Source organism: Malaclemys terrapin, chromosome 24 (assembly GCF_027887155.1).
Source record: "Malaclemys terrapin pileata isolate rMalTer1 chromosome 24, rMalTer1.hap1, whole genome shotgun sequence".
Taxonomy (NCBI): Eukaryota; Metazoa; Chordata; order Testudines; family Emydidae; genus Malaclemys; species Malaclemys terrapin.
In genome coordinates, this window is record NC_071528.1 from 4,429,262 (window position 1) to 4,455,184 (window position 25,923).

The 25,923-nt window shown below is 48.6% G+C and overlaps 1 protein-coding gene across 2 annotated transcripts in view; it reads left to right on the top strand.

Annotated features, from left to right (window-relative positions):
- Positions 1–269: 269 nt before the first annotated feature.
- The window catches only part of PIP5K1C (phosphatidylinositol-4-phosphate 5-kinase type 1 gamma), a 70,385-nt gene continuing 44,731 nt past the window's right edge, over positions 270–25,923 (top strand). For both annotated transcript variants that reach the window (XM_054013279.1, XM_054013278.1), the window contains exon 1: positions 270–381. In XM_054013279.1, the coding sequence (XP_053869254.1) occupies positions 282–381 (100 nt within the window). In that variant the 5' untranslated portion in view covers positions 270–281. The remainder of the gene's footprint in view (positions 382–25,923) is intronic.

Consider the following 25,923-nt stretch of genomic DNA (forward strand, 5'->3'; position numbering starts at 1 on the left):
CGCCCAGGGCCCTATCTGGCCCCCCACAGCCCCATGGAGGGTTCATTTCCGTGCCTGGGGGGTCCGCTCCCTCTGCTTCCTGCGGTCTCTATGATCTTCTTCCGCCTCTAGCGCCCATAGGGGCGCCTCTAGCCGCCGCACTCCCGGCTCTATGGTCCGCGCGGCCCGGAGCGCTTCCCAGTCTCCTGAGCGCCCGCGTCGCTGCTGCTGTCGGCCGGAGCCGGGGGAGCGAGCGCGGCGGCGCTGCCGGGGCCTGCCCAGCCTCCCCCCTCTCGGCGGCCATGGAGCTGGAGGTGCCGGATGATGCGGAGAGCGCGGCAGCCGCCGAGGCCGGAGCCGTCACCCCGGAGGCTGGATGGGGGGGACCCGACTCGGCAGGAGGTGAATGGGCTGCGGACCCCGGGGGGGGGGCTGAGTCGCTCCCCCGGGGGGGCGCCTGGCATGGACCCGGCCGGGCTGAGCGCCCCCCCCCCCCGGGAGCCTGGCATGGACCTGGCCGGGCTGAGCGCCCTCCCCTCTCTCTCTCTTCCCCCCCCCCCCCCCCGGGAGCCTGGCATGGACCCGGCCGGGCTGAGCGCCCTCCCCTCCTCCCCCCCCCTCCAGGAGCCTGGCATGGACCCGGCCGGGCTGAGCGCCCTCCCCTCCTGCCCCCCCCCCCGGGAACCTGGCATGGACCCGGCCGGGCTGAGCGCCCTGCCCTCCTCCCCCCCCCCTCCGGGAGCCTGGCATGGACCCGGCCCTCCGCCCCCCCCCCCCCTCCGGGGAGCCTGGCATGGACCCGGCCGGGCTGAGTGCCCTGCCCTCTCTTCTCCCCCCCCCCCCCGGGGAGCCTGGCATGGACCTGGCCGGGCTGAGTGCCCTCCCCTTCTGTGCCCCCCCGCCCCGGGAGCCTGGCATGGACCCGGCCGGGCTGAGCGCCCTGCCCTCCGCCCCCCCCCCCCCCGGGGAGCCTGGCATGGACCCGGCCGGGCTGAGCGCCCTGCCCTCCGCCCCCCCCCCCCCGGGGAGCCTGGCATGGACCCGGCCGGGCTGAGCGCCCTGCCCCCTCTCTCTCTCCCCCCCCCGGGGAGCCTGGCATGGACCCGGCCGGGCTGAGCGCCCTCCCCTCCCGCCCCCCCCCCCCCCCGGGAGCCTGGCATGGACCCGGCCGGGCTGAGCGCCCTCCCCTCCCGCCCCCCCCCCCCGGGAGCCTGGCATGGACCCGGCCGGGCTGAGCGCCCTGCCCTCCTCCCCCTCTCCGGGGAGCCTGGCATGGACCCGGCCGGGCTGAGCGCCCTGCCCTCTCTCTCTCTCCCCCCCCCCGGGGAGCCTGGCATGGACCCGGCCGGGCTGAGCGCCCTCCCCTCCCGCCCCCCCCCCCGGGAGCCTGGCATGGACCCGGCCGGGCTGAGCGCCCTGCCCTCTCTCTCTCTCCCCCCCGGGGAGCCTGGCATGGACCCGGCCGGGCTGAGCGCCCTCCCCTCCCGCCCCCCCCCCGGGAGCCTGGCATGGACCCGGCCGGGCTGAGCGCCCTGCCCTCCTCCCCCTCTCCGGGGAGCCTGGCATGGACCCGGCCGGGCTGAGCGCCCTGCCCTCTCTCTCTCCCCCCCCCCCCGGGGAGCCTGGCATGGACCTGGCTGGGCTGAGCGCCCTGCCCTCTCTTCTCCCCCCCCCCCCGGGGAGCCTGGCATGGACCTGGCCGGGCTGAGTGCCCTCCCCTTCTGTGCCCCCCCGCCCCGGGAGCCTGGCATGGACCCGGCCGGGCTGAGCGCCCTGCCCTCTCTCTCTCTTCCCCCCCCCCCCTCCGGGGAGCCTGGCATGGACCCGGCCGGGCTGAGCGCCCTGCCCTCCGCGCCCCCCCCCCCCCCCCCCGGGGAGCCTGGCATGGACCCGGCCGGGCTGAGCGCCCTCCCCTCCCGCCCCCCCCCGGGAGCCTGGCATGGACCCGGCCGGGCTGAGCGCCCGGCCCTCCTCCCCCTCTCCAGGGAGCCTGGCATGGACCCGGCCGGGCTGAGCGCCCTGCCCTCTCTCTCTCTCCCCCCCCCGGGGAGCCTGGCATGGACCCGGCCGGGCTGAGCGCCCTGCCCTCCGCCCCCCCCCCCCCTCCGGGGAGCCTGGCATGGACCCGGCCGGGCTGAGTGCCCTGCCCTCCTCCCCCCCTCCGGGGAGCCTGGCATGGACCCGGCCGGGCTGAGCGCCCTGCCCTCCGCCCCCCCCCCCTCCGGGGAGCCTGGCATGGACCCGGCCGGGCTGAGCGCCCTGCCCTCCGCCCCCCCCCCTCCGGGGAGCCTGGCATGGACCCGGCCGGGCTGAGTGCCCTGCCCTCCTCCCCCCCTCCGGGGAGCCTGGCATGGACCCGGCCGGGCTGAGCGCCCTGCCCTCCGCCCCCCCCCTCCGGGGAGCCTGGCATGGACCCGGCCGGGCTGAGCGCCCTGCCCTCTCTTCTCTCCCCCCCCCCCCCCCCCGGGGAGCCTGGCATGGACCCGGCCGGGCTGAGCGCCCGGCCCTCCTCCCCCTCTCCAGGGAGCCTGGCATGGACCCGGCCGGGCTGAGCGCCCTGCCCTCTCTCTCTCTCCCCCCCCCGGGGAGCCTGGCATGGACCCGGCCGGGCTGAGCGCCCTGCCCTCCGCCCCCCCCCCCCCTCCGGGGAGCCTGGCATGGACCCGGCCGGGCTGAGTGCCCTGCCCTCCTCCCCCCCTCCGGGGAGCCTGGCATGGACCCGGCCGGGCTGAGCGCCCTGCCCTCCGCCCCCCCCCCTCCGGGGAGCCTGGCATGGACCCGGCCGGGCTGAGCGCCCTGCCCTCCGCCCCCCCCCCTCCGGGGAGCCTGGCATGGACCCGGCCGGGCTGAGTGCCCTGCCCTCCTCCCCCCCTCCGGGGAGCCTGGCATGGACCCGGCCGGGCTGAGCGCCCTGCCCTCCGCCCCCCCCCTCCGGGGAGCCTGGCATGGACCCGGCCGGGCTGAGCGCCCTGCCCTCTCTTCTCTCCCCCCCCCCCCCCCCGGGGAGCCTGGCATGGACCCGGCCGGGCTGAGTGCCCTCCCCTTCTGTGCCCCCCCGCCCCGGGAGCCTGGCATGGTCCAGCCTGTGCTGTGTGCCCCTCCCCCCCGCTATCTCAGAGGACCCCATGAATGGCACTGTCCAGGATGAGCTTTCCCCCTGCCCCGAATAATATTGCCTGGGCAGAACCCCTCATGCATAGGACCCCACCCCCAACAAGCGAGCCTGGGGCTGCTCCTCTCTGAGGGGTGGCACTGCCCTGAGCCTGCCCTGCTGCTCTTCAGGAGTCGGGAAGGGGGCAGCTTGGGGTGGGCTGGGCACTCTGGGTGGCGGGCAAGCCCCTGCCGCTCTGGGGGTGGGGCTGTGTGCATGAAACATAATGTACTAATGTAAGGGGCAATCTGGGCTGCCCCTGGGGGGAGAGGAGGGAATAGTGCAGTGCATCAGCTTGTGGAATGGGAGAGGTGGGAGCCCCATTGCTTAGCAATAGGACATCAGGGGATGGTGCCTTGTCTACATGAGACTGAGCCCTGGAGAATAGGGCACAGTCTTTCATTAGTCCCCAGTGCGATGCACTAGATGGGACCGAATAGGCTTCCTCTGTCATCTCCCCTGAAAGGAGAGTGCTGGAATCAGCAATGTGCAGGGTCTCCTGCTCCCAACCAAATACTAACAGGCAGAGACCCTCAATCTGGTGACATCTGAGCGGATAAGAAGCCTATCACCGTCTGGGGTTTGTGGGCTTTTCTCAGCCCTCCTGTCCTTGTAATATCTGAGTAGCCACGCAAGCATTTTTGACATTATCCTTGCAACATCCCGTACAGTAGGGGAATGGTTAACCTCATTTTGTAGACACTAGGGCTTTTAAGTGACTTGCCCAGGGATCACACACCAAGTGTGGGATCTCAAGTTTCCGTCCTGTGCACCAACCACAGCTTTCTCTGGGAAGTGCACATCCATTTGGCTCTGTTCCTTTGATAAAAGGACAGGATTGAATAAGTGCTCCAACTACAATGTTATGTTCATATTCATTCCTATAGAGAATGGGATGGGAGGGGTCTCCTCTCGCATCTCTGGTCTTCATTGCTTTCATAGAATCCTAGAAGATGAGGGTTGGAAGAGACCTCGGGAGGTCATCTAGTCCAACCCCCTGCTTTCCCCAGTAACTCAAGCTCTTCCTGTGACCTTCCCCATGTAGCCCTTATAAGCTGTGAGAACCTAGGAAAATATTTCTATCATGTTATCAGTTCATCTTATCCAAAGCAAGATCAGAAAGCTCTGCTTTCTCAAGGCTGCTTGAAAGTGATTATAAGACTGGAAACAAGCTCACGAGTTGACCTGGCTATTAAATTAATATTAATATTAAATGAATTTGAGAATCTCAAACTGACAAACAGAAACGCATGGCTGGGCAAATCCCTGTGCATCTGTTCTTGCTCGCTGACTTACAGTTCATTATAACTTTACTATTTTTAGGTTCAGTTTTGTATATGCCCATGGTGCAACTATTACAGATTGTTAAGCAGACTACACGTCCCGTTGTGGGTCTCATTTAGAGAGATACTGAGTATCTGTGGCTCTGAACACTGAGTTTATTCATAGTATTTAACAGAACCAGCTAAATTTTGACTGTCACAACACAATGATCTGATTTTCTTTAGGGTCTTTAGCGGCAGTAGAACTTAAATAATCCACTACAGAAATTGGTGGAGATGCCATCCAATGGGTTTGGCAGTGTTTGATAAGCCAGATGTTGTAAGAGGTGGTGGTAGCCACACTTCTGGAGAATCCCAGCTGGGCCGTGCACTTATGCTTCAGTTGGTCAGTACTGCTAGGATAATGGCGGGAACACCTGCATGTGGCTTGCTGCGAGAGAGCTCTAGAAAAGTAAATCAGAGAGTTTCTAGGCTCCCTTTGCTGGAGCACAGTGTGAGGCTTGTTTAACAAGATGCGGTACAGGCAGCAGGCTTTATGGTTTTTGATGCTGAGTGGAAAAAAAGAAAACGCTTTTTCACAAAGCAACAAAAATGTTGCTTGTTCTCTTTTTATAACGTTGGTTTTCTAAGAGTGTTGGAGGACAGCAGAACGTTATTGTGATGTTTAGGATGCAGCAAGGAGTCTGTGGAAGCTACGGCTCAGCTGTTGACTTAAAACAAAACAATGAGGGCATAATTTTTTCCTTCTCCAAAAAAAGCACACTGGCTGAACGAAAGCCGTAGGAGATCTTGTCTCCTTTGGCTAGCACCAGGCAGATACGGGGCAAAGAATAACGTTGTCAATGTTTTCATTTGAAAAACTGTTTACTTACATAGTGTTCCAAGTGTGCCACATGACTAGCTATAGACAGGTCCCTGCCCTGAAGTCCTGACTGTTAATATGCAACAGGGAATAGGGGTAGATGGGCAGCACACGGCAGCTTTTTAAAAACATTGTCAAAAGAAAGTTCGACCTAAGCCTGACTTCATCCATTCTTCTGTGAACTATTCCCAGATGCATGGTTATGGCACACTGTCACCATAAGCACTACACTGAAATTCTGAGGGCAGGGAAGTGAGTGATGTAGCGGGGTGGGTATGTGTCTTGAGAACTTGCATTCCTCTGAATGGGAACACTGTTCCTTTGCTTCCAGGCATGTTTTGGGATGGATACCTCCCAAATAGAACTTCTCCTTTTCTCACCCTCTGTTTCTACACTAGCAGTTTTCCTACATTTCCCACCGTTGTAGCTGGTGTACACAAATGCTGGTTGACATGGTGGTTAAAGCTTTGGAGACTCACTGCACCAGCACCCATCACTGCTACCATTGATGGAAGAACTGCTAGTGTAGACAAAAGCCATTTTGCAATTGGGTTGGCTGAGAACTGTGCTTTCTTATGAAATGAACTTGACAGAGTTCATTAAGGGCCTTGTCCAGGTCAGTAAAGGCCCCCAGAATGCATGGGGAGAAATGGCATGATGTGAACTTCAAGGAAAGAGAGGACTCACTTAGCATGCACAGGGATGTAACTAGAAGTCATGGGATGGAAGTTTGGGCTGAAGATCAGAAACATTTTCCTGGCAGTCAGATGGATTAAATTGTGGAGGGATCTCCCCAGGGGAATTTTGGAAGCCTCATAAAATCACACTTGACATTGGCAAGCAGGAAGTGTTCATTCATGAGCACAAGGGTCTAATTCATCAACTTCTGCAGAGTCTGATCTTTCTTCTTCTGCCCCCTCCCCCCTGGTTTTAGCCATTATGATTGCAAAGAACAGATTTGAAAATTTAATCACATGTAAACTGATGCAGTACTGTCTTCCTGAATCTGCAGACAGTCTAGCCCGGACAGCTGCATGCAGTTTTACCAAGCAGCACTCGAGGACTTTGCTCAGTTTTGCTGTGAGCGGCAGTGAAACTGGTGAAAATCCCATTATCTTCACATGGCTGGTCTTTGGGGAAGCTCTGATAAGCAGCAGCAGTGGCAGGCCCTGGAATTACTCAGAATGGAGTACCTGTTCCCAGAAAGTGGTTGGGAAGGGTGAATAGCAGTGACCTCATCTTTCTCTCCTCCCTCTATTAGCAGCAGCCAGGAAGCTCTGAGGGAATGAGAAGAATCCAAAAACTCCTTGTAGGGAGTGGGGTTCAAATAATCGGAGACCCAACTACATAATGGTGTTACAAAAGGTGGTGCCACTAAGCAGGGTCTAGAGGCAACATACTAGTAGGAATTGCAGCAGTTTGGGGAGGTGAGGCCTGGATTTCTCTCACACCCCACTCCATCTTTCTGATCTCTCTATCTAGTTGGTGTTTGGTCAGTTTTTCAAGTCTTGCCCCATCACTTGTGACTCTGAAAAGCTAGACTGGGCAAAACTCTAGAATCCTCCAGCGTCTAGAGGGTGAGCCCTCTATTTGTAGGGAGATGGGCCAGATGATCTAATAGCTGGATTCCCTTATCTGGCTCGGTACAGTGCATCTCGCTGTCTGCTATTCCCGCCCTGGAGACAAAGGGGGAGTGCAGGGTGGAGTCTGTTCACTGAGCCATTACAAACATTGATTCTATCTCCCCTTGTAAGTATGCTCACACTTCTTATCAAACTGTCTGTACTGGGCTATCTTGATTATCACTTCAAAAGTTTTTTTTCTCTTAATTAATTGGCCTCTCAGAGTTGGTAAGACAACTCCCACCTGTTTATGCTCTCTGTATGTGTGTATATATATCTCCTCAATATATGTTCCATTCTATATACATCCGAAGAAGTGGGCTGTAGTCCACGAAAGCTTATGCTCTAATAAATTTGTTAGTCTCTAAGGTGCCACAAGTACTCCTGTTCTTCTTTGTTCACTCTTAGGCATTCACCCTCAGCCTCCGTGGACGCTGACTGAAGCTATAATGACAATCCTGAAGTGTTGGTGTTAGGGGTGCTGGTTAGAACAATATTACAATGAAGTGTTTGCTCATTGGTGGAAAATTTCTTCCTCCGCCCAAAGATAAAATCATAAGTAACTTCACAAGGGATGTGGGAAATGGTTTTATCCAGTGAGCAGATTAAAAAGCCGAGACAAGAAGTCTACCCGCAGGCCAGAAACAGTTCAATCTTTCCCAATGTGGTAAAAAAGGAAATTGGAGAGGTCACTCTGGGAATGGAAAGATCTTATCAGCTTGAGGAAGAATCAAATATAAACATCATCCCACATGTGATGAAGGTTTAAAGCATGGTGTTTTGGTGCATGCCCATTGCCCTTGGAAACAGTGCCAGTTAAGGTGATGGTGGCTAGTCAGAAGACACCCTCTCACCCCCAGACCCATTGATATTTTAAAGACCCTCTGCAGTAGCTTCTCCCTAAGTCAGCCCAGTACATAGCCCATCTGTGGGGAATTAGAAGAAAGTTATAACTTTAGTTCAAAGACTGACTTAGCAAACTAATTGCCCCTTTAAATGAGAATAGGCAGGAAGTGAAGAGGGAGGCAGGAGGATTTCTAGTGGAGGTTGAGAGCTGAGGAAGAACAATAAGAACTAGATACTTTCTATCTTAGCACTGGGTATTCTAGCCACTCTTATTTTAAAATATTTTTGAGTTGATTTTTTTTTTACCAGCATTTGATCTAGCCAGTATTGATCTGTATGTAACAGCTAGTCGCCTAATCCAGTACTACTACTTAGCATATGTGCAAAATGCCTCAGGTGGCACGTGAGCAGGATTCATTGCCGAATTTGGTCCGCTGGTTGGATCGTTAGCTTCCCTGTCCTGGACCGGGTACCAATTGGGAGTGCGACGTGAACACTGATTCATACCCCCCCAATCCAGTACTGATAAGACTGAATGAATTGCTGCTGTATTCCATTCAGGGAGCTTTCTTATAGGTCTCTGAAGAAGTCTTCCTTAGGAAATGATCTGAGACTGAGTAGCGTATAATTTGAGCTCAGTGATTAAAGCAATTCACTCACATGACCTATGTGCATCTGGCAAGAACCCATAATCTGATTAAAATGTGAATTTTCCCATATACAGATCTTGCAGTATAAAAACAAAGTCCAAATGACAGCGCTAGCTCTCTTCATGAAAGCATCGTTCAGCTGAAACAAATTAAATCCAGAAATAGATCTGACAGGGTCATGTGATATTCCGACAAAGGTTTGGAGTACAGTGCTCATCAGGTGCTGCTTACATCTTTGTCACTTATTATTCCCATCCGTCTCTTTGGCCTGCTGAATAGGCTCCTGCAGACCAGAATTAATTTGCAGGAGCCTGGCAGGTGCCTTTGTTTCGGCAGTGTGATGTTGCACTTTAATATTTTCTAAGAGGCTTGTTTTCCAGCACAGGATTAGTTCCCATCTCTCTGTACATGTGGGAACCAAGAGTAGTTCAAGATGTAATAGACTTAAAAGTCACATTTGTCTGAAAAAGCTGCCCCTGCCCTAGTCTTGTGTAACTACAGCAGAGGTGGCTAAAACTGAAATTAGAGGGGAAAAATTTTTCTGCGTGTCAGTGTCTCTACTTGGGGCATAATCAGTTTCACTCTCATTTGTTGACTTCTTGTCTTGTGCCTTCTCTTCCCCAGTATTTACCAGTAACGCAGTAGCAGTTGGAGTTTAGCTCCAGGAGCAGCCTGTGTCCTGTTCCTAGGATCCCTGCACTGAGGTGGGGAACAGCAGGAGCTGGGAATCACTTTCTTCAAGACCTCTTTATAGTGTTGGGTTGCAATGAGAGCTTGATGGGTTACAGAGCCCCCTTTGTTCTCTAGACCCTTACAATGTTGGGGGATATAAAATCTGGCTGCCAGGGAGCCCCCTTCTTTTTTACAGGCTATGGAGCAATGAGAGTGTGGGCAGGGACTGTGGGAGAAGTAGTACTTCAGTTCCTAGGTGTTCTTTGCAGGTCCTGGCGAGGAGGTTAGAAGAGAGGCCTTGCCTTGATACTCCTCCTGAAGAAGCAAGCGCGAGGAGGGGTGAGCCCAAGTACGTTTGGACCTTTATAAATATCAGCAGGGCACCTGGAAATCCTATCTATATTTTTTTTTTTATAAAGGACTCTTTTAAAAAAGGTGATGTGTATTAAAGGGGATTCTGTCAGAGTGTTATTTTTACTTAATGTTTAAAAGTCTAGTTGACTGTCCTTTTAATTCAAATACATGGCTTTCCCATGAGATGCCACGTCTTGTTCTGGTCTCCTTACAGCTGTGCAACCTGCATGAATATAACTGAGAGAAGAACTTGCTCCACTCTTAGCCACATTAAGAGGAGTTAGTCATGCACTCATAGGCCCAAAGTATTGAGCTTGTTCAGTTTCATGTGCACAGAGCAGGATATGAAGTTGAACTGGTTTGATATATTCTAAAAGAGCTTTCATTCTGTGGCTTGCGTTCCCAATAAGAAACTTACGTTAGGTACCTCTGCATGATATTCACTGTTCCTTAATCCAGTCGAAGAGACTTGTAGAATCAAAATATTTTCACTTTCTGTAAGTCTTTGGCAAAGCAAACTGCTTGCCCCGCAGATCCACCCTGCATTTACAGCATACTGGTTGTGTACCTGTTCTGTACTCTTTCAGTACACACACAAGCACCCACATGTTCTCTCTTGTGGCGTGGAAGATTCCTTAATGCAGATCTGTGACATGCCAAGCACCTTACTGCATGCAGCTTTACAACCTTTACAATTCCACTATGTTGATACCTTTATGATGGCAAAACATCAGTAACCCAATACAAAGACGAGTCAGTCTGTTAGTGATGTCAGACAAAAGGCTGTTTTGTTGTTTAATATCTGCATCAAAGTCCAAGAAAGGAGGTGATGGAAAAGTCTGTAGCTTGCTTGGTGGCGTGTGTAAAATGAGTTTAGCTTCAATCTGTATCACAACTAGTGCTCCTAGCAGAGAGCCCAAAGATTGCACACCCAGAGATCAGGATTGAGACACATTAGTGGGAAAGGCTTTCCTGCTGTGCTTGACCTATTGAGAAGTAGAGGCTTTTAGTCTGTAGAAGATATTAATCCAGCCCCTTTCACCAACACAGACTGTTCACAGTATTTCAAAGAGCCAATGCTGCTGCCTTGCCTTCCTTTAGGCAAATACTCTGCTCCCAGGGCTGTGTGGTGTGCGTTTATGTTGAGGTTTTCCAGTGTTGTAGGTAGCCTCATTAACCTCAGAACTTTCTGAGAGACATTTCTAGTAATAAAGAAAAGGCCCAAACCGACGACAGTAGCTTTTCTCACTTTCTCTTTCCCACCCACATATTTAAACAAAATCTCTTCAACCTATAATTAGCTGTACAGTAGTTGTTTTCCGTCATGTGGTCTTGTGGCTTCTCCAGGTTACGTGTGAGTTTCTTCACTGTCTTGTGGTGAATAACTAGACTGAGTCAGTGTGTGTGGTGGGTAAATCTGGAGGATTCAACATATTCCCATCAATTTATGCTGTCTGGAACTGCCAGCGATACTCAGCCAGCCTCTTTCTGTCGCCTCGGCAATCTAGAGAAGACTGCACATCCCTGAGCAGATCCAGTTCATAGTGAGCTATTTACTGTACCTCACTAACTTTTTCCTACAGTATTACTGAGTAAAACAAAATGCCATTTCCCTTCCGGCTCTGTTATATGTAAACAAGTGAAGCCAATGAGTGACCGTGTAATGTAAATGGTGCTCTTAAATATTTACTGTGGAACAGGAAAGGGGAATGATTACTTCTGTAAAAAGAACAGCTTTATTTTATAGTATTCCGACTGCACATGCAGTCAAGTTTCATCTGTAGTAAACAGTGCCAACTAGAATTATCCCTCTGTACAGTTGCATGGCTTTTCTCTCACTGGGGACCCAATGTCGATAAATGAAATGTCACAGTGCACAGCCATCTGTATAGTATTTTATAGTGCTGAGAGTGCAAGTCACTTTGCAGACTATTCAGGATGGGGATGTGATCTTCAGTTTTGTCTCTAATTTAGAATTAGCGGTATCTGCAATAGTAATCTTTATCTGCTCTTTGCCATGAGACTATTGGCTTAAAACAATCTTCATATAAGAAATATACCCACTTCCAAATGAATATCTGCCTGTTCATCTGTAAACACTACACCAGGGGTCGGCAACCTTTCAGAAGTGCTGGGCCAAGTCTTATTTATTCACTCTAATTTAAGGTTTCGCGTGTCAGTCATACATTTTAGCGTTTTTAGAAGGTCTCTTTCTAGAAGTCTATAATATAGAACTAACCTATTGTTGTATGTAAAGTAAATAAGGTTTTTAAAATGTTTAGGAAGCTTCATTTTAAATTAAATTAAAATGCAGATTCTCCCGGAACCAGTGGCCAGGTCCCGGGCAGTGTGAGTGCCACTGCAAATCAGCTCGCGTGCCGCCTTTGGCATGCGTGCCATAGGTTGCCTACCCCTGCACTACAGAAAAGCAGGGATAAATATTGGCAAACCAATGGGTAGCTGTGTGCTTCCTTACAGCAAACACTGATTCAACAAATTAGAAACATCCTCTGCCTATGGACTTCTCTGTGTCACGAGATTGGCTTGGGCAAACACACTGCTGTTTTTGAAGTGATCTGTAAACAAGCTGAGGATGGGAACTTTTCAGATAACTTGAACACAGGGCAAACTAGTTTTTCTTCCATTTTATGGAACACTATTCTAATCTTAAATTCACAGGATGTCAGTGGACCACAAGATGAGGGCAGTGTCATCTTGTCTGCAGTGTCACTACATGGCTGATAATCACATGGTTGAAAAAAGCTTCAGTGGCACTAAGGTTGTCATCCCGCCATGCCACCTTAAGGACCTAGGTAGAGGTCAATCCAAGTGGTGCTCAATCTGCAAGGAGGCATGTCCCTTTGGGATTTTCTGTGATGATGATCATCTTGTCATCTTTCTGGTCTGTTAATACCTACCCTGCACTTGGTACTGTATCTGTTATTTATAAAGCACTGATAATGCACTTGTGTTGTACTCAAAGATGAGTAGCTCAAATACATCTTCCTCCTTCACTGTATAACCTTGTGAAAGTCTTCAGCAACATATGGAAAAGATTATGCGTGACTATTAATAAACCTTAAATCCAAACACTGATCACTAGAAAGTCAGCCTTTGATGCTTTTACAATGGAAATTGTATTAACTTGGATTTCACCAAACCCATGTCTACACTATCAAAGCTACCCATTGTTATAAGGAATGTCAGCGATGAGTGCAGCTAAATCATCTTCAGCACCAGGTTAACTGCAGTGATTGGCTAACACTTGTTGAGTCTACTGTACACTAGCGCACGTGTAGGGTGTGTGTAACTTTTGAGATGCAGCATTTAAAGGGGCATGGCCACTTGAAAGACATCACGTTTCTGTTTGAAAATAGTACATGTGCGATAGTTATAGGTATAATTTACAATGGGTACAATTGAAAGATTAGGTTGTCTACTTTGATTTTGGCAACGCTTTGTATTCTCAGTTTTACTATTTCCTTAGCATGAAGGCAGACTGACTATGCAGAAAGGACTCTTATATGCAGAGCTGGTAGCATCACCTATAGTTGAAGTTGCCAGCACTTTCCCTGATAAGACCCTATTGTTGCTTATATAACTTTGCCAAATGCTCAACTATTCGGGCAGAAATTTTTCATTGCCTGCCCTGCCTCAGGTTGATATTTCTTTAAGTTTCAGCAAACCCTGATCAGCTGCTTGAGGATGCGGTTAAGGGAAAATAGTCTTGTCAATGTTAACATTTTTCTCGATATTCTCTTTGAAGTGCTCTAGCTCCTCCATGCTTTGGACTAAACGTGTCAGGAGGATAGTCCTGGGGTGTGTAAGATGCCTTTTGCTTCCCATATCAAAACCCATCTGGATTTGGCAGTATAAGTCACTGGGGGAAAATTGCCACTTGCACATGCTCAGAAGGACTTGTAAGAAGCTTGAGGCTGTAATCTTGGAATATTCCGTTTGCACTGAACATGCTCCAGCCCCATAGAATTCTAGTCCCTTCTCTTGTACTGCAGGGGGTGTTCCTCATTCCGGGTACTTGATGGCTCGTAGAGAGGCAGACGAGTACTATTTTTACCATTTTCCCAGGCAGGGTAACTGAGAAGTTTCACAAGAACACTTAAGGCAGAGCTGACATTGGAACCCTGTCTCTAATATGGCATGGACACCATCCATGGAATCACACTGCTTTTCAAAATGTATGTTTCTAGTCTGTGCTTGACTGGGTTGTCTGTAACCACTAGGCCCCATTTCTCTACAGGGCCAGGAATAGAAATCTGGATTTTCCCACCATTCCTCTTCTGCCTTGCAAACAGCTGTGTAAGCCACTGGCAAAGTGTGCCTCTCATCCCCCTCTAGTGGCCAATCCTCACAGCGGATAACTGTTACTCATTATTCCTCCACATAAGGGTATATATTTAAAAAAAATAAAAGGGCACTAGAAATTCTCTCACACACAAACTAGATAAAAAAACCATGAAGGTTGGAAAGTCAAACATTCAGAAGCTCGGAAATGCTCGAGTTAAGCTGTAGCTTGATTTCTTCTCTCTTGTGCCAAGGCATTATAATACACCCTTTCATTTGCTATTTCTGCTTAATTCCATGCAAAGGATGGACAGTGAATGAGACAGAGGGTTATAAGAAGAGAAGTGATGTCCTCTTATGCCTAAGGCACTGGACTGGGACTGAGGAGAGTTGGGTTCTGCCCCCATCTCTGATCCACCACATGCAATGGCAGACTAATATAATAAAGATTTGTGGATCATGGTGAATAATCAGCTGAATGAGCTCCCAGCATGATGATGTGGCCAAAATGGCTAATGTGACCCTTGGATGCATAAATGGGAATCTCCAGTAGGAGTGGAAAGGTTATTTTACCTCTCTCTTTCTCGTGGTGTGACCACTGTTGGCTATAGAGTCCCGTTCTGGTGCCCTCCAATCAAGAAGGCTGTTGGTAAATAGGAGAGGGTTCAGAGAAGAGCCATGAGAATAATTAAAGGATTAGACAACATGCCTTATAGCATTAGACTCTCAGAGCTCAATCTATGTAGTTTAGCAAAGAAAAGGTTAAAGGTTGACTTGATTAGTCTGTAAGTACAGTACCTGATGGGGAACAAATGTTTAATAATGGTCCCTTCAATCTAGCAGAGAAAGGTCTAACACAATCCAGTGGCTGGAAGCTAAAGCTAGACAAATTCACACTGGAAATAAGGTGTAGATTTTTTTAAAGGAGTAATTGACCACTGGAATAACTTACCATGGGTTGTGGTGGAATCTCCATCACTGACCATTTTAAAATCAAGATTGGCTGTTTCTCTAAAAGATCTGCTCTAGGAATTATCTTGGGGAAGTTCTTTGGCCTGTGTTATATGGGAGGTCAGGCTAGATGATAACAATGGTCTCTTCTGCCTTGGAGTCTATGAATAAGGTATGTGCACAAGGGGACTGAACAAAGGGTGCATGGACAACCCCAGTTCTGCCACATTCTAGCTGTGGAGTGCTTTGCAGTCATAGCTTATTACATACCAAAACAATTCTCAGCAGTGGAGCAGAAGAAGACTGTGTGTATACAGTTTAAAGGTACTCTTGATTTTTTTTTTTTTCAGGACAAGGACATATTATTTAAAGGGGACAAAGTGAGACTATTGAAGTTCAAGCTGATTGTGGCCTTCTAAGCTTGTAAATATTCATTTGTCTTGCGTTCGGTTGTGAACCAGGCAACCTTGCATCACACTGAAATAACCGTATAACCATATTTTTAATACCAGTCCTGTAAAGTCTATAGCAATGAGAGTTTAGTCAATAAGGACTGTGTGTGGATTTTCACTTTTGTTTTGGACTCACTAGAAGCTCAGGTAATTGAGGTCACCTTAGGCCAAATTGGGGAGCTTGGGAATTGAGTAATGTTGGTATATATTGTATTGGTCCAAATCTTTTGTGTTGTGTGTGGGTTGTAATGTCAGATGAATGCTTCTATGCAGTGGACAGGCTTGAGACCTTTTCATCACTCAAGACCATCTGTAAAATCAGTTTGTCACACGGCTCCCAACAGGCCACAGTGCCTTGAAGTGCTAAATCTTATCCGCATGCATTGTAGTGATAGAAATAGTGGTGTCAATAACCTGTATACAAAGCACTCTTGCTGTGTTAACAACATTGGTAGGAACTCTGTGGTTACAGCAGTTGAGATAAGGCACCGTTAATGTTTCATTACTGGTGCTGCATAACTTTTTCAGAAATGGGGTGAAATCCTGGCCCCATGGAAGTCAGTAGGTGTTTTGTCACTGACTTTACTGGGGTCAGGACTTCACCCAGGGTCTTCAAAGGTTAGGGAATAGGAAGAAAAACTTCAGTCTTAGCACAAGTCCTAGAAATGCAGGTTCGTCTCAATTACAAGTAAAAATAAGATGGTTAACCATTGCCTCTTAGAGTTACCACTAAGTTGGCTGTTCTGTTTTTAAAAGGTGTAGATATGACATTATTGTAGCATTGGAAACTTCAGTTCAAATTTTCTTTGGTCAATTTAAGGTTCAAACTGTTCTGGTTTGTGTCTGATAAATTAATGTTCTAAAGTGCTACTGGCCTACCTAGAGCTCCTCAGGAGGATGGTGAGAGCCTACCCAGGTTGGCACTTGCCCACTCACTCCACAGGTTGTGCAGGAGAATGTACTAGAATCATGCAGACACTTTGCTTGCCATTTGTGGTGTGCAGGGAACGCAATGGACTCTGATAGAAACTTCCAAAGACACTCTGGCTGTTTCTGTGGTGGAGATGGGAAAGGAATCAGACTTTCACTTTCCTTGAAAGATTTCTATTGATGCAAATTTTGATCATTTAGGGATTTTTTTCAGCCATATCTTTGTTCATCTTGCAAACTGACTTTTGTAAATCCTTCATGATAGGAAGGTCTCACCCCATTTTTAAAGGGGGTCAGTCAACTAAATAACCACCCTTCTCTCTGAAAACTCCTTACCTACAGGTTTCAGAGTAGCAGCCGTGTTAGTCTGTATCCGCAAAAAAGGACAGGAGTACTTGTGGCACCTTAGAGACTAACAAATTTATTAGAGCATAAGCTTTCGTGGACTACAGCCCACTTCTATGCATCCGAAGAAGTGGGCTGTAGTCCACGAAAGCTTATGCTCTAATAAATTTGTTAGTCTCTAAGGTGCCACAAGTACTCCTGTTCTTTTTACCTACAGGAGTTACAGATAACTCCAAAATGAATGTGATTGAAAGATTAAAGGAATGTTTTTCGGTTTTACCTTGTGCATGTAAGAGCACTTTGTGTATAGTCAATTTCATGGCTTCCACTGTTAAGTCAGTCAGTTCCCTGTGTGTTTGTGTGCTTTGTGCAATAATGGGAGAAATTTTAAATTAAAAAGGGGGGGAGGGGGTAGGAAATATGATTGAAAACCTATGCAAATTGTCTGATGGACTCAGGGTCAGATGGAACACCTGAAAGTACTTTTTTTAATTGTCAGTTTCAAATTGATGTCCCTTTAAAGGAATAACTTCCCTTTGTATATTTACTCTACAATGGTCCTTCTCACCATCTGCCCACATATGTGTTGATGGACACCGTGTTGAAGCCTCAGTAGAGTTTGACAGAAATGCAAACTATAGAAATAATATGTAAATTCAAAGCTGGAACTAGGATAAAAACAGCCTTGCAACTATTCCAGGGTCTTAACACTTTAGAGAGTTAAGAAATGATGTCGTGTTCAATTGCTGGGCTAATGCTTGCCTAGGCAGAATGGAGAAGTAAGGGTAAAGTTTCACTCTGGAATCCTGTTTTCTGGCTCCCGTTGGTTTTAAATCACACATGTAATATTGTTGTGTTCACAAGGATTGTTCTTTGAGCTATCAAAGCTGAGATCTGGAAGATTAATAGGATTTGTTGCATTCCTAACTTTATTATATAATGCTAAGACCATCAATTATTAGATCAATAATTAAGCTTCTCTAGTGGAATGCAAATTGTTTCAGTCTCTACCACTCAGTCTTTCCTTTTTCCAGTAATGGTTTATTAAATCTCTGCGTGGAAGCTGGTGGGAAGTTAATTCTTCCAGTGTAGAGGGTGTTGTTCTTATTGGGTTTGTAGGATGTTTTCCCCTTAGACATAGCATCTGGGCATCTCTTCTGTCTTCAGTTTCTTTCTGAAAGAGAACTGATCATGCAGCCTTTTTCTCCACTTCAGTCTGTCAGGGTTGAATGTCTGTTTTTTTTTTTTTTTTTCACTTCAATATTAAACAGGAGATTAACTGGTGGATTAACATTCTAGGGCTCTCTTCTAAGAAAGAGGCTTCTGGAGCAGTAATGCCGGAAAATGCTTATTAAAGAAAATGAGCATCTTGGGGGGGAGAACATCCTAAAATGCTGCTAATTACTTTTTGTGGCTTGTTCACTTATTAATCATGTGTAACTATATATAGCCCTTCCTTCTCATCCCAGCACCCCTCAAAAGGCCACTGAAGTCCCTGCAAACCTGAGCTTTTATTATCAAAGTCCTGACTCTGTGCATGTTGCTGAACAAGACAAAAGACAGTTATTGCAATGAGATGCTGCCAATCTAAGGAATGGAATCAGGAGGCCTGTTTTGCTTCTAAATCATGAACTAGATTTACTTATCGTTGTGTTCCGTGTGAACAGGGATGGCAACCCCAGATTGATGCTAATTTTAAGAACATTTGGAGAAGAAATGATGAGGGTTAGAGTAGAGGACTGGATATCAGGACTCCTGAATCTGCTACTGACTCCGTGGCCTTGGGGAAAAGTCACTTAATGTCTCTGTGCCTCCACTTCCTCATTCATAAAATGGGCATAAAACTATTTCTTAAGATGGAAAGGTACAATGGATGGACAAAGTTGCTTTTAAAAAAGCTGAGTGACTGAAATTAACTTTGGAAAAAATAACTTCAAACTTCATGAAAACACTTCTATTCATATTGGGATTTGTGAATCTTTTTTCCTTTTAAACTGTCCTCTGCCTAGTTAGTGACCCCAGCATTGCAGTGTTGCACTAGTGCATGAAACCCAAAATGTGAAACTGACTGTTAATCAGCAACCAGAAAGCTAAAACTGACCAGTATGAATTTGCAGAAGCAATAAAAATTAAGCTGGATATGCACTTCGAGTGTGTCCAACTAAAGGGACAGATTTAAGTTTTTTTTTTTTTTCTGTGCCAAGGTGATGTGAAAAACCATTTTAATCTGTAATAGGGAGTGTCTGAGCCTGTTGTGAGAGAAGAGTAGTAGGCACCTGGATTGAGGGTGATCGTTTAGAAGAGTATTTGATTGCTACCAGTTCTGCCTAAAATACGTTCACCAATGTCTGTAGTTAAAGTAGCCTGACACTTTCCATATCAAGCCCTGGTTTCAGTTGCTTGCTAACCATTTGGGCTGGACATTTCCATGTTTGCTCTTTCCCTCAGGCTGACTTTTGATTCAGTGGTTCAACCATTTCCGAGAAGGAGGGCAAGAAAAATAGTTTTGCCAGTATTACACCTTGTTCCATTGGTTGTTTGAGCTCTAGCATCCCCATCCTTTGAAGTAAGATCATGAAACTTGAAAGGGTGATAGTTCTGGGGTCAGATAACTGCCTTTTGCTTCCCCCTCCCAGTATCCACTTACATATGCTCAGCAGAGCTTGTTAACATTTCTTTGGTCATGGTGCAAGCCCCCACTGAGCCTCTTTCATGGTGGATAAAGAGCTAGAGCTCCAGACAGGGATCACAGCAGCCACAACTCCCTTTGTCTGAGAAGAAAAGTTCATTGGGTTGGGAGCCAGGAAAAGTTCTAGTCTCTTACTCCTGGGGGAATTCTGTGCCGAAAAAATTTAAAATTCTGCACACGATATTTTAAAATTTTGCAAATTTTGTCAAAACAACACTATAGAATCATGCCAGTTTCAATTATTTTGGTAATTTATTTCAAAATACCTGTCAGGAAGTATGTCTGTAACAATACAGACACACACAAATTTCCCCCCAGGAATAGAGAGTTAAAGAAACTCTTAAGACAACCCAGTTCCTGTTTCTCTGCCCCTCCCCCTCCTGAGCCCATCTATGGGCCCCCCATCCAATACACCCGAACCCCCTACTCCCCCCCAGCACCAAGCCACAAACCCACCCGTCCCCCTACTCCTCAGAGCCCAGGAATCCAGAGGGAGAAACAGTCTGATGCTGGGTCCCAGGCTTGTGTGGAGTTTTCTGCGAGCCGCTGTCTCCTTCCCTCAGGGCGTGCTGGGAACCGCAGCTGGCAGGAACCCTCTAGCTCGGGTTGCCAGTCTGCGGCTCCGGAGCCGCATGCAACTCTTCAGAAGTTAATATGTGGCTCCTTGTCTAGGCAAAAAGAAGAACAGGAGTACTTGTGGCACCTTAGAGACTAACAAATTTATTAGAGCATAAGCTTTCGTGGACTACAGCCCACATGGGCTGTAGTCCACGAAAGCTTATGCTCTAATAAATTTGTTAGTCTCTAAGGTGCCACAAGTACTCCTGTTCTTCTTTTTGCGGATACAGACTAACATGACTGTTACTCTGAAACTTGTCTAGGCACCGACTCCGGGGCTGGAGTGACAGGCGCCAACTTTCCAATGTGCCGGGGGGTGCTCACTGCTCAACCCCTGGCTCTGCCACAGACCCTGCCCCCCCACACCTGCCCTGCCCTCGCTTCTCTCCCCCAGCCTCCTGCACGCCGCAAAACAGCTGATTGGGAGGGATGGGAAGGTGCTGATCGGTGGGGCTGTTGTGGGCAGGAGGTGCTGGGAGCGGGGGGTGGGGGGGAGCTGATGGAGGGCTGCTGACATATTACTGTGGCTCTTTGGCAATGTACATTAGTAAATTCTGGCTCCTTCTCAGGCTCAGGTTGGCCACCCCTGCTCTAGCTCTCTCCTCTCTGCCCCCCCCCCCCCCCCCCGGCAGTGTCTTCTGTGTGCGAGCTGGGCTCTGCTGGGTCCAGCGGCCCCTAGCAGCAGCACTGCAGCCCATTTTTGTGGGGGGAAAGGAAATTCTGCACACACATTAAAATTCTACATTGCACAGAATTCCCCCAGGAGCAGTCTCTGCTTTTCCACTGACTTAATTCTGTGCACTTCACAGCCCTCACTGAGAGCAGGTCCATCTGCCTACCTTAGGAGGTAGGCAAGTATCACTTTTCCCCCTCCCATTTCACATATGAGGGAAACAGAGAGGTTGCACAAGGTCACTTCCAGTAGAACCAAGAACAGAACCCAATCTCTAATATGGCAGACCCAAGTCTCTTTCTTAGGTGCCCTGCCTCTCTGAATGAATGTGTGAGGTTTGTGTGCCTGGCTGTGCAGACCACATCTCCCATTATTCCTACAGCATGTGGAATAGAACCAGAGATTTCCAGCATTCATCTGCTGTCTAACAAATAGTTGTGTAAGCCACTGGCAAGTTGTCTCAAGCCACCTTATGGTTGGTCCACATAGAGGCTAACAGCTACTTCTTACTCTTTTAGCTCAAGTGATAGAGGTCTGTGCCTTAGCCCTGAGAATTCTGGGTTATAACCCTCCATGCAGAGGGTCTTCATGTTCCACGTGATCTAATTTTTGGTCCCGAAGAATCTTAGGAAACTATTGTAAAGATGTTAAAAGAACATTAAGGTTGCAAAATCAGGCACTCGGACATTAAGAAATGTTAAATTTAAGGTTGCATGTTGTAATCTTGAATTGCATGTGACATAACGTACTCCTCTAAGGATCCCCGTCTCATTCAGTGTGCAGGATGGACAGGGAATGAGGCAGAGTGTTGCATGAAGAGAATGATTCTCTTGTGTAGAAGGCACTAGACCAGAACTCGAGCTGGGTTCTCTGCCTCTTAACTGCTTGTGAGGGGGGCACGACTACTGACATGCACCAGTGCAGGCGGCCAGAATGATCACTCTTAATTCTGGCACTTCCTAAATCTTGAGTGCTTGACCTTGCAACCCCAGTGTCTTTGGAAGTTTTCTGTATTTAATATATAATGTTGTTGCTCCATTTATATTCTAATTTAAGATTCCTGTCTGAAAAGACCATTGTTCTTTAGCTCGGACCATTTACCCTTACAAAGTCTGGGCACACATATTGGGAGAGCTCGTTCTTGAATGAATAAAAATGTGACCCAGCTGTATTTGTTAAATGGGAGTAAGAGATGCCAGGCTAGGAGGATGAGAGAGAATGCTGCTCAGCGGGTTGGAGAAGCTGCCTTGTTTTTATCAGTCTGCTTTTGAGCAAACTTGCAGATCTGTACCAGGAAGGGCCTGTTCTTCAGCTCAGGGTTGGCTTGGCCATGTTAGAGGCACCTGTGTGAATGGTGCACAGCAGGGGTCTCAAACACTTCCCTGCGGCCCACTAAGCTCCTGTGGCAGCTAAGCTCGCTGCTCCGCAATGTTTGGGGCCGGGTCTCTCCCCCGGCCCTGCCTGCCACCCCCACGCATTTCCCCTGATTGTCTCCTGGGCTCACTTGCTGCCCTCTCACTGCCCAGAGTGCTGACTCCACTCTGCTCTGCCGGCTTGGCTTCCAGCATCACCTGCTGCCGCAAGGTCCTAGTGCCCCCCTCCACTGTGGCCAGGGCAGGCTGCCCTTCCCCTTCCCTTCTGCCCTAGTTCTGAGCCTCTCCAATGCCCCAAACCCCTCATCCCCAGCCCCATAGCCCTCACCCCTGCACCCCCTCCTATCCCCAAACTCCATCCCAGAGCCTGCCCCAGCCTGGAGCCTGCACCCAGCACCCAAACTCCATCCCAGAGCCTGCACCCCAGACTCCCTCCCAGAGCCTTAGGCAGATGGGGGTGGAGTTTGGGGGAGGGCAGGTTCTGGGCACCACCAAAACTTCTACAAACCTGCCACCCCTGGAAGAGGCAGAGCAGGGGTGGAGTGGTGGTGCAGCCCAGTGCAGTGGGGGGGCTTTAACAGAAGTAAATCTAACTAAGTGCATGTTTTGTCCTTTGAGTGAGGTGCATTGCTGTTGGTGGCGCTTAGCACTTTCCAGGAGGGAGGGGGGAGGAGCAGGGAGCCGTGCTCAGGGGAGGAGGTGGAGAAGAGACGGGGGAGGGGCGGGGCCTCATGGAAGGGTTGGAGTGGGGGTGGGGCCAGGGGCAGCGAGGGGTGTCAGTGATGTGGCCCTTGGGCCAATGCACTAGTCCTCATGTGGTCATTTGAGTTTGAGACCCCTGGTGTACAGTGTCCTGTAGCTAACACAGACATACTTCTCAGCTTGACAGCTGAGTCACGGGGTGTCATACCTCATTGGCGGTTCCTCTGGAAATAGGATTTCTACTGAAGTTTCATCTTTAAGGTTCATTATGGTCTTTGGCAGCTCACTTTGAGCTTGTTTTGTTTTAGCAGTTTAGGTGCCCTGTAATGGGACATCATGCAAAACCACTCCAGTGTCTTAGAACAGAGATGGCCATTATCCAGTCAAGAGGTGGGAGTGGGGCATGGGAAGTGCTGGTGATCAGCAGCTCAATTTCTGAGTGTTAGATTTCCCTGAGATTTCATTGTGCTTGGGTTGTAGGACTACGTGATTATGCCAAGTATCAGGGGGTAGCCGTGTTAGTCTGTATCTACAAAAACAACAAAGAGTCTGGTGGCACCTTAAAGACTAACAGATTTATTTGGGCATAAGCTTTCGTGAGTAAAAACCTCACTTCTTCGGATGCATAGCTATGCATCCGAAGAAGTGAGGTTTTTACTCACGAAAGCTTATGCCCAAATAAATCTGTTAGTCTTTAAGGTGCCACCAGACTCTTTGTTGTTTTTGTGATTATGCCAGTCATTAGGTGTCCAGCTTCATTTGGGAGTAGGTGATCTTGAATGAGACTTCACGAAAATCTGCTAGTGTAGGCCCTGCCAAGTGCATGTGGTAGCTGTGTTGGTCCCAGGAGAGACAAGGTGGGTGAGGTAATACCTTTTATTGGGCCAACTTCTGTTGGTGAGAAAGATAAGCTTTCGAGCTCACACAGAGCTCTTCTTCAGGTCTGGGAAATGAATTCAGTGTGTTACAGCTAAGTACAAGGTGGAAGCACCTTCTCTCTCTAGGTGCAGCTAGAGACATATATACAGCCAGGGAGGTTGGCAAACTCCTGGCTGTAAGTAATTCAGGAAAACCACTGAGGTGTATTCAGAAATAGGTATAACATGCCTCTTCACCTCCGTTTTGATCCTCTTTTTCCTATACTTGTTTCACATTTTTTAAAAGGCCATCACCAACTTGAAAACCACATTTGTCTGAAAATGTTGGCCATATTATTTAAAGAGGGCCGTATCAGGACAGGAACTCTGATTTAAAAAAAAAAAAAAAATTCAATTTCAATAAAACTAGTTGAAACGTTCTCTTTGAAATTAACCTCAAATTAGGTAAAATGTTAATGGCCCCTTCTCTTCTCCTTCTCTCCCAGCCTCTTCAATGTTGTAAGCACCAGCCTCTGGCAACTGGAAAGTGCTTCATGAAGGAGAGGAGTTTACTCAGTCTAATGTGAGCAGCCTAGCAAAAGGGCAGCATGTTCAGTGACGCATATTGTTACACAGCCCCATTCACAAATCCCCTTTTAGTCTGTGCTGCTTCGAGCACCCCCAGGAAAATCTCCCTGTCGTGCAACATTAGCAAGAGCAGAATTAAATCTTAGAGGATTTAGACAAGCAGCTTTTGCTACAAAGCAAATCGGAGAATACCCCACCCGCTAAGAAAAATCCAGGTATGTTTCCAGAGTGGCCTTAGTGTTCAGACAGTTGCTTTTACTGTGAGCAAAGGGGTGTTACCTCTTTGGGGTCTGATCTTGTGGTGCTGAGTTCCCACTGACATCAGAGTTGTACTTGCTTACGCCTACGCTGAACTTGACTGTTGTAGTGCCAGCGTATCCTGGTACTAGGGCAGTTAAATTTTGGGTATACTCCTCTTCCCCACTAGCACTGGATTAGAGGGCTGTTTCAATATACTTAACCTTAGTTCTTGCAATCATTAGTTTCTCAACTCGGTGTCTACCTTTTGCCCTTCCGGAAGGCCAGAATCTTTCTCTACGGTAGAAAAATGTCTTTAGCAGTTTGGGGGGAGGAGTTTGTATGTAGTCAGTAAATGTAACTTTTAGTCTTAGAACAGTGGTTGATAGTAAGCAGATAGCTTGTGTCTCCTCTAACAACACAATGTAATGAAGGAAATAGTTAATGAACATGCCAGTCTAATTTATCCCTCCTACATCTTTCTCACGCAGTGCAGAGGTTCTGATTTTATCATTCGTTGGAACACTTTGTAAGGGGGAAAATCCGCAGTATTTCAGTTCCACTTAAATTCCTTACTCCTTTCCATCTGCTATTGTGTTCTTGCGAGCAGTGCACCAGGTCTCCCTGCCCTACTGGATGTCTCTAGAACCACTGGAGGAGAGTGTGGCATACTGAAGGTATTACTACAGGTAATGGAGCTCAAAGGGATTGGTCAGTATGGAGAAATGCCTGGTGCTGCTCTCCTGGACCATTGGCTACAGGGTTTTTGTTCTTCTGGTTAGCAGCAGTTAGTGATATTTTGTCAGTTGAGTGGAGGGCTTTGATTTGGCTGCAAGGGCAGATTCTTTGTTCATTCCTAACTCCAGCGTCAGCCGTAGCCATATTGTCATGCTAACTCTGTAGCTGAGGACTAGCCACCTCCTCAAACGCTGTTGGTGGTCAAGATTCAGAGGGCACTAGGTGGGTTGATTTGCTGTCGCTTGAGGAAACACCCTCCACCAGGGCTAGCCCCTCGGCAGTGCAAAGCCATGAGGTTTGGAATTGAGCCTTGTGCACCTATCCCGCTGGAACATGTACCATTGCAAAAGGGGTGTGTCTGGGGAAATAGAGTAGGGTGGTAGCTATGGGGAGAATAACTGCTTTCCCAAGCAGTCTGTGATGTCAGGTAGGTAGATGGAACTCATGAACTCACTAAATCTTCCCCTTTATTAACATGTTTGAAGTTAGAAGGAAGAGCCCAGCGAAGACACTGCAGTTCAGTATTTCTCCCTTCCCAGAGGCTTTAAAGCTGCTTATGCCTTGCTTTCCTGCAGGAATCCATGGTTCGTTTTGAAGTACAGACGCTCCCCATATTTGCGGGGCCGTATACCTGACAATTACGCCAAAAAAAACCACCACCACCCCCAAACGCTTATGGAACTTTTTGCGTAAGTCAGGTTTGCGTAACCCAAGAAGCGTCTGTATCAATGCTTTGCTAAAGTGTATGGATCTGACAGGGAGGGGAATTAATTCTGAGCTGAGTTCTAAGGCCCTTGAATATATCCGCTCTTGTCAGGCTTCTCCAGGTCAGCCTCATGCTTCAGTATAGTGTCAGGAATAGGCCGTCTGGGGTCTTGTGGGACAGTTCCTCTCTTCCCCCACCCCCTCCCCCCCGATAGCTTTTGAGCATTCAGAATGATATTGATAGACTCTGGAGACATCCACTGCAGGATGTTCAAGGATTTCCTCTGCTACAAATCTACATGGCAGTATAATGTGCTGCTAAGGTGTGTCTGTCAAAGGGCATT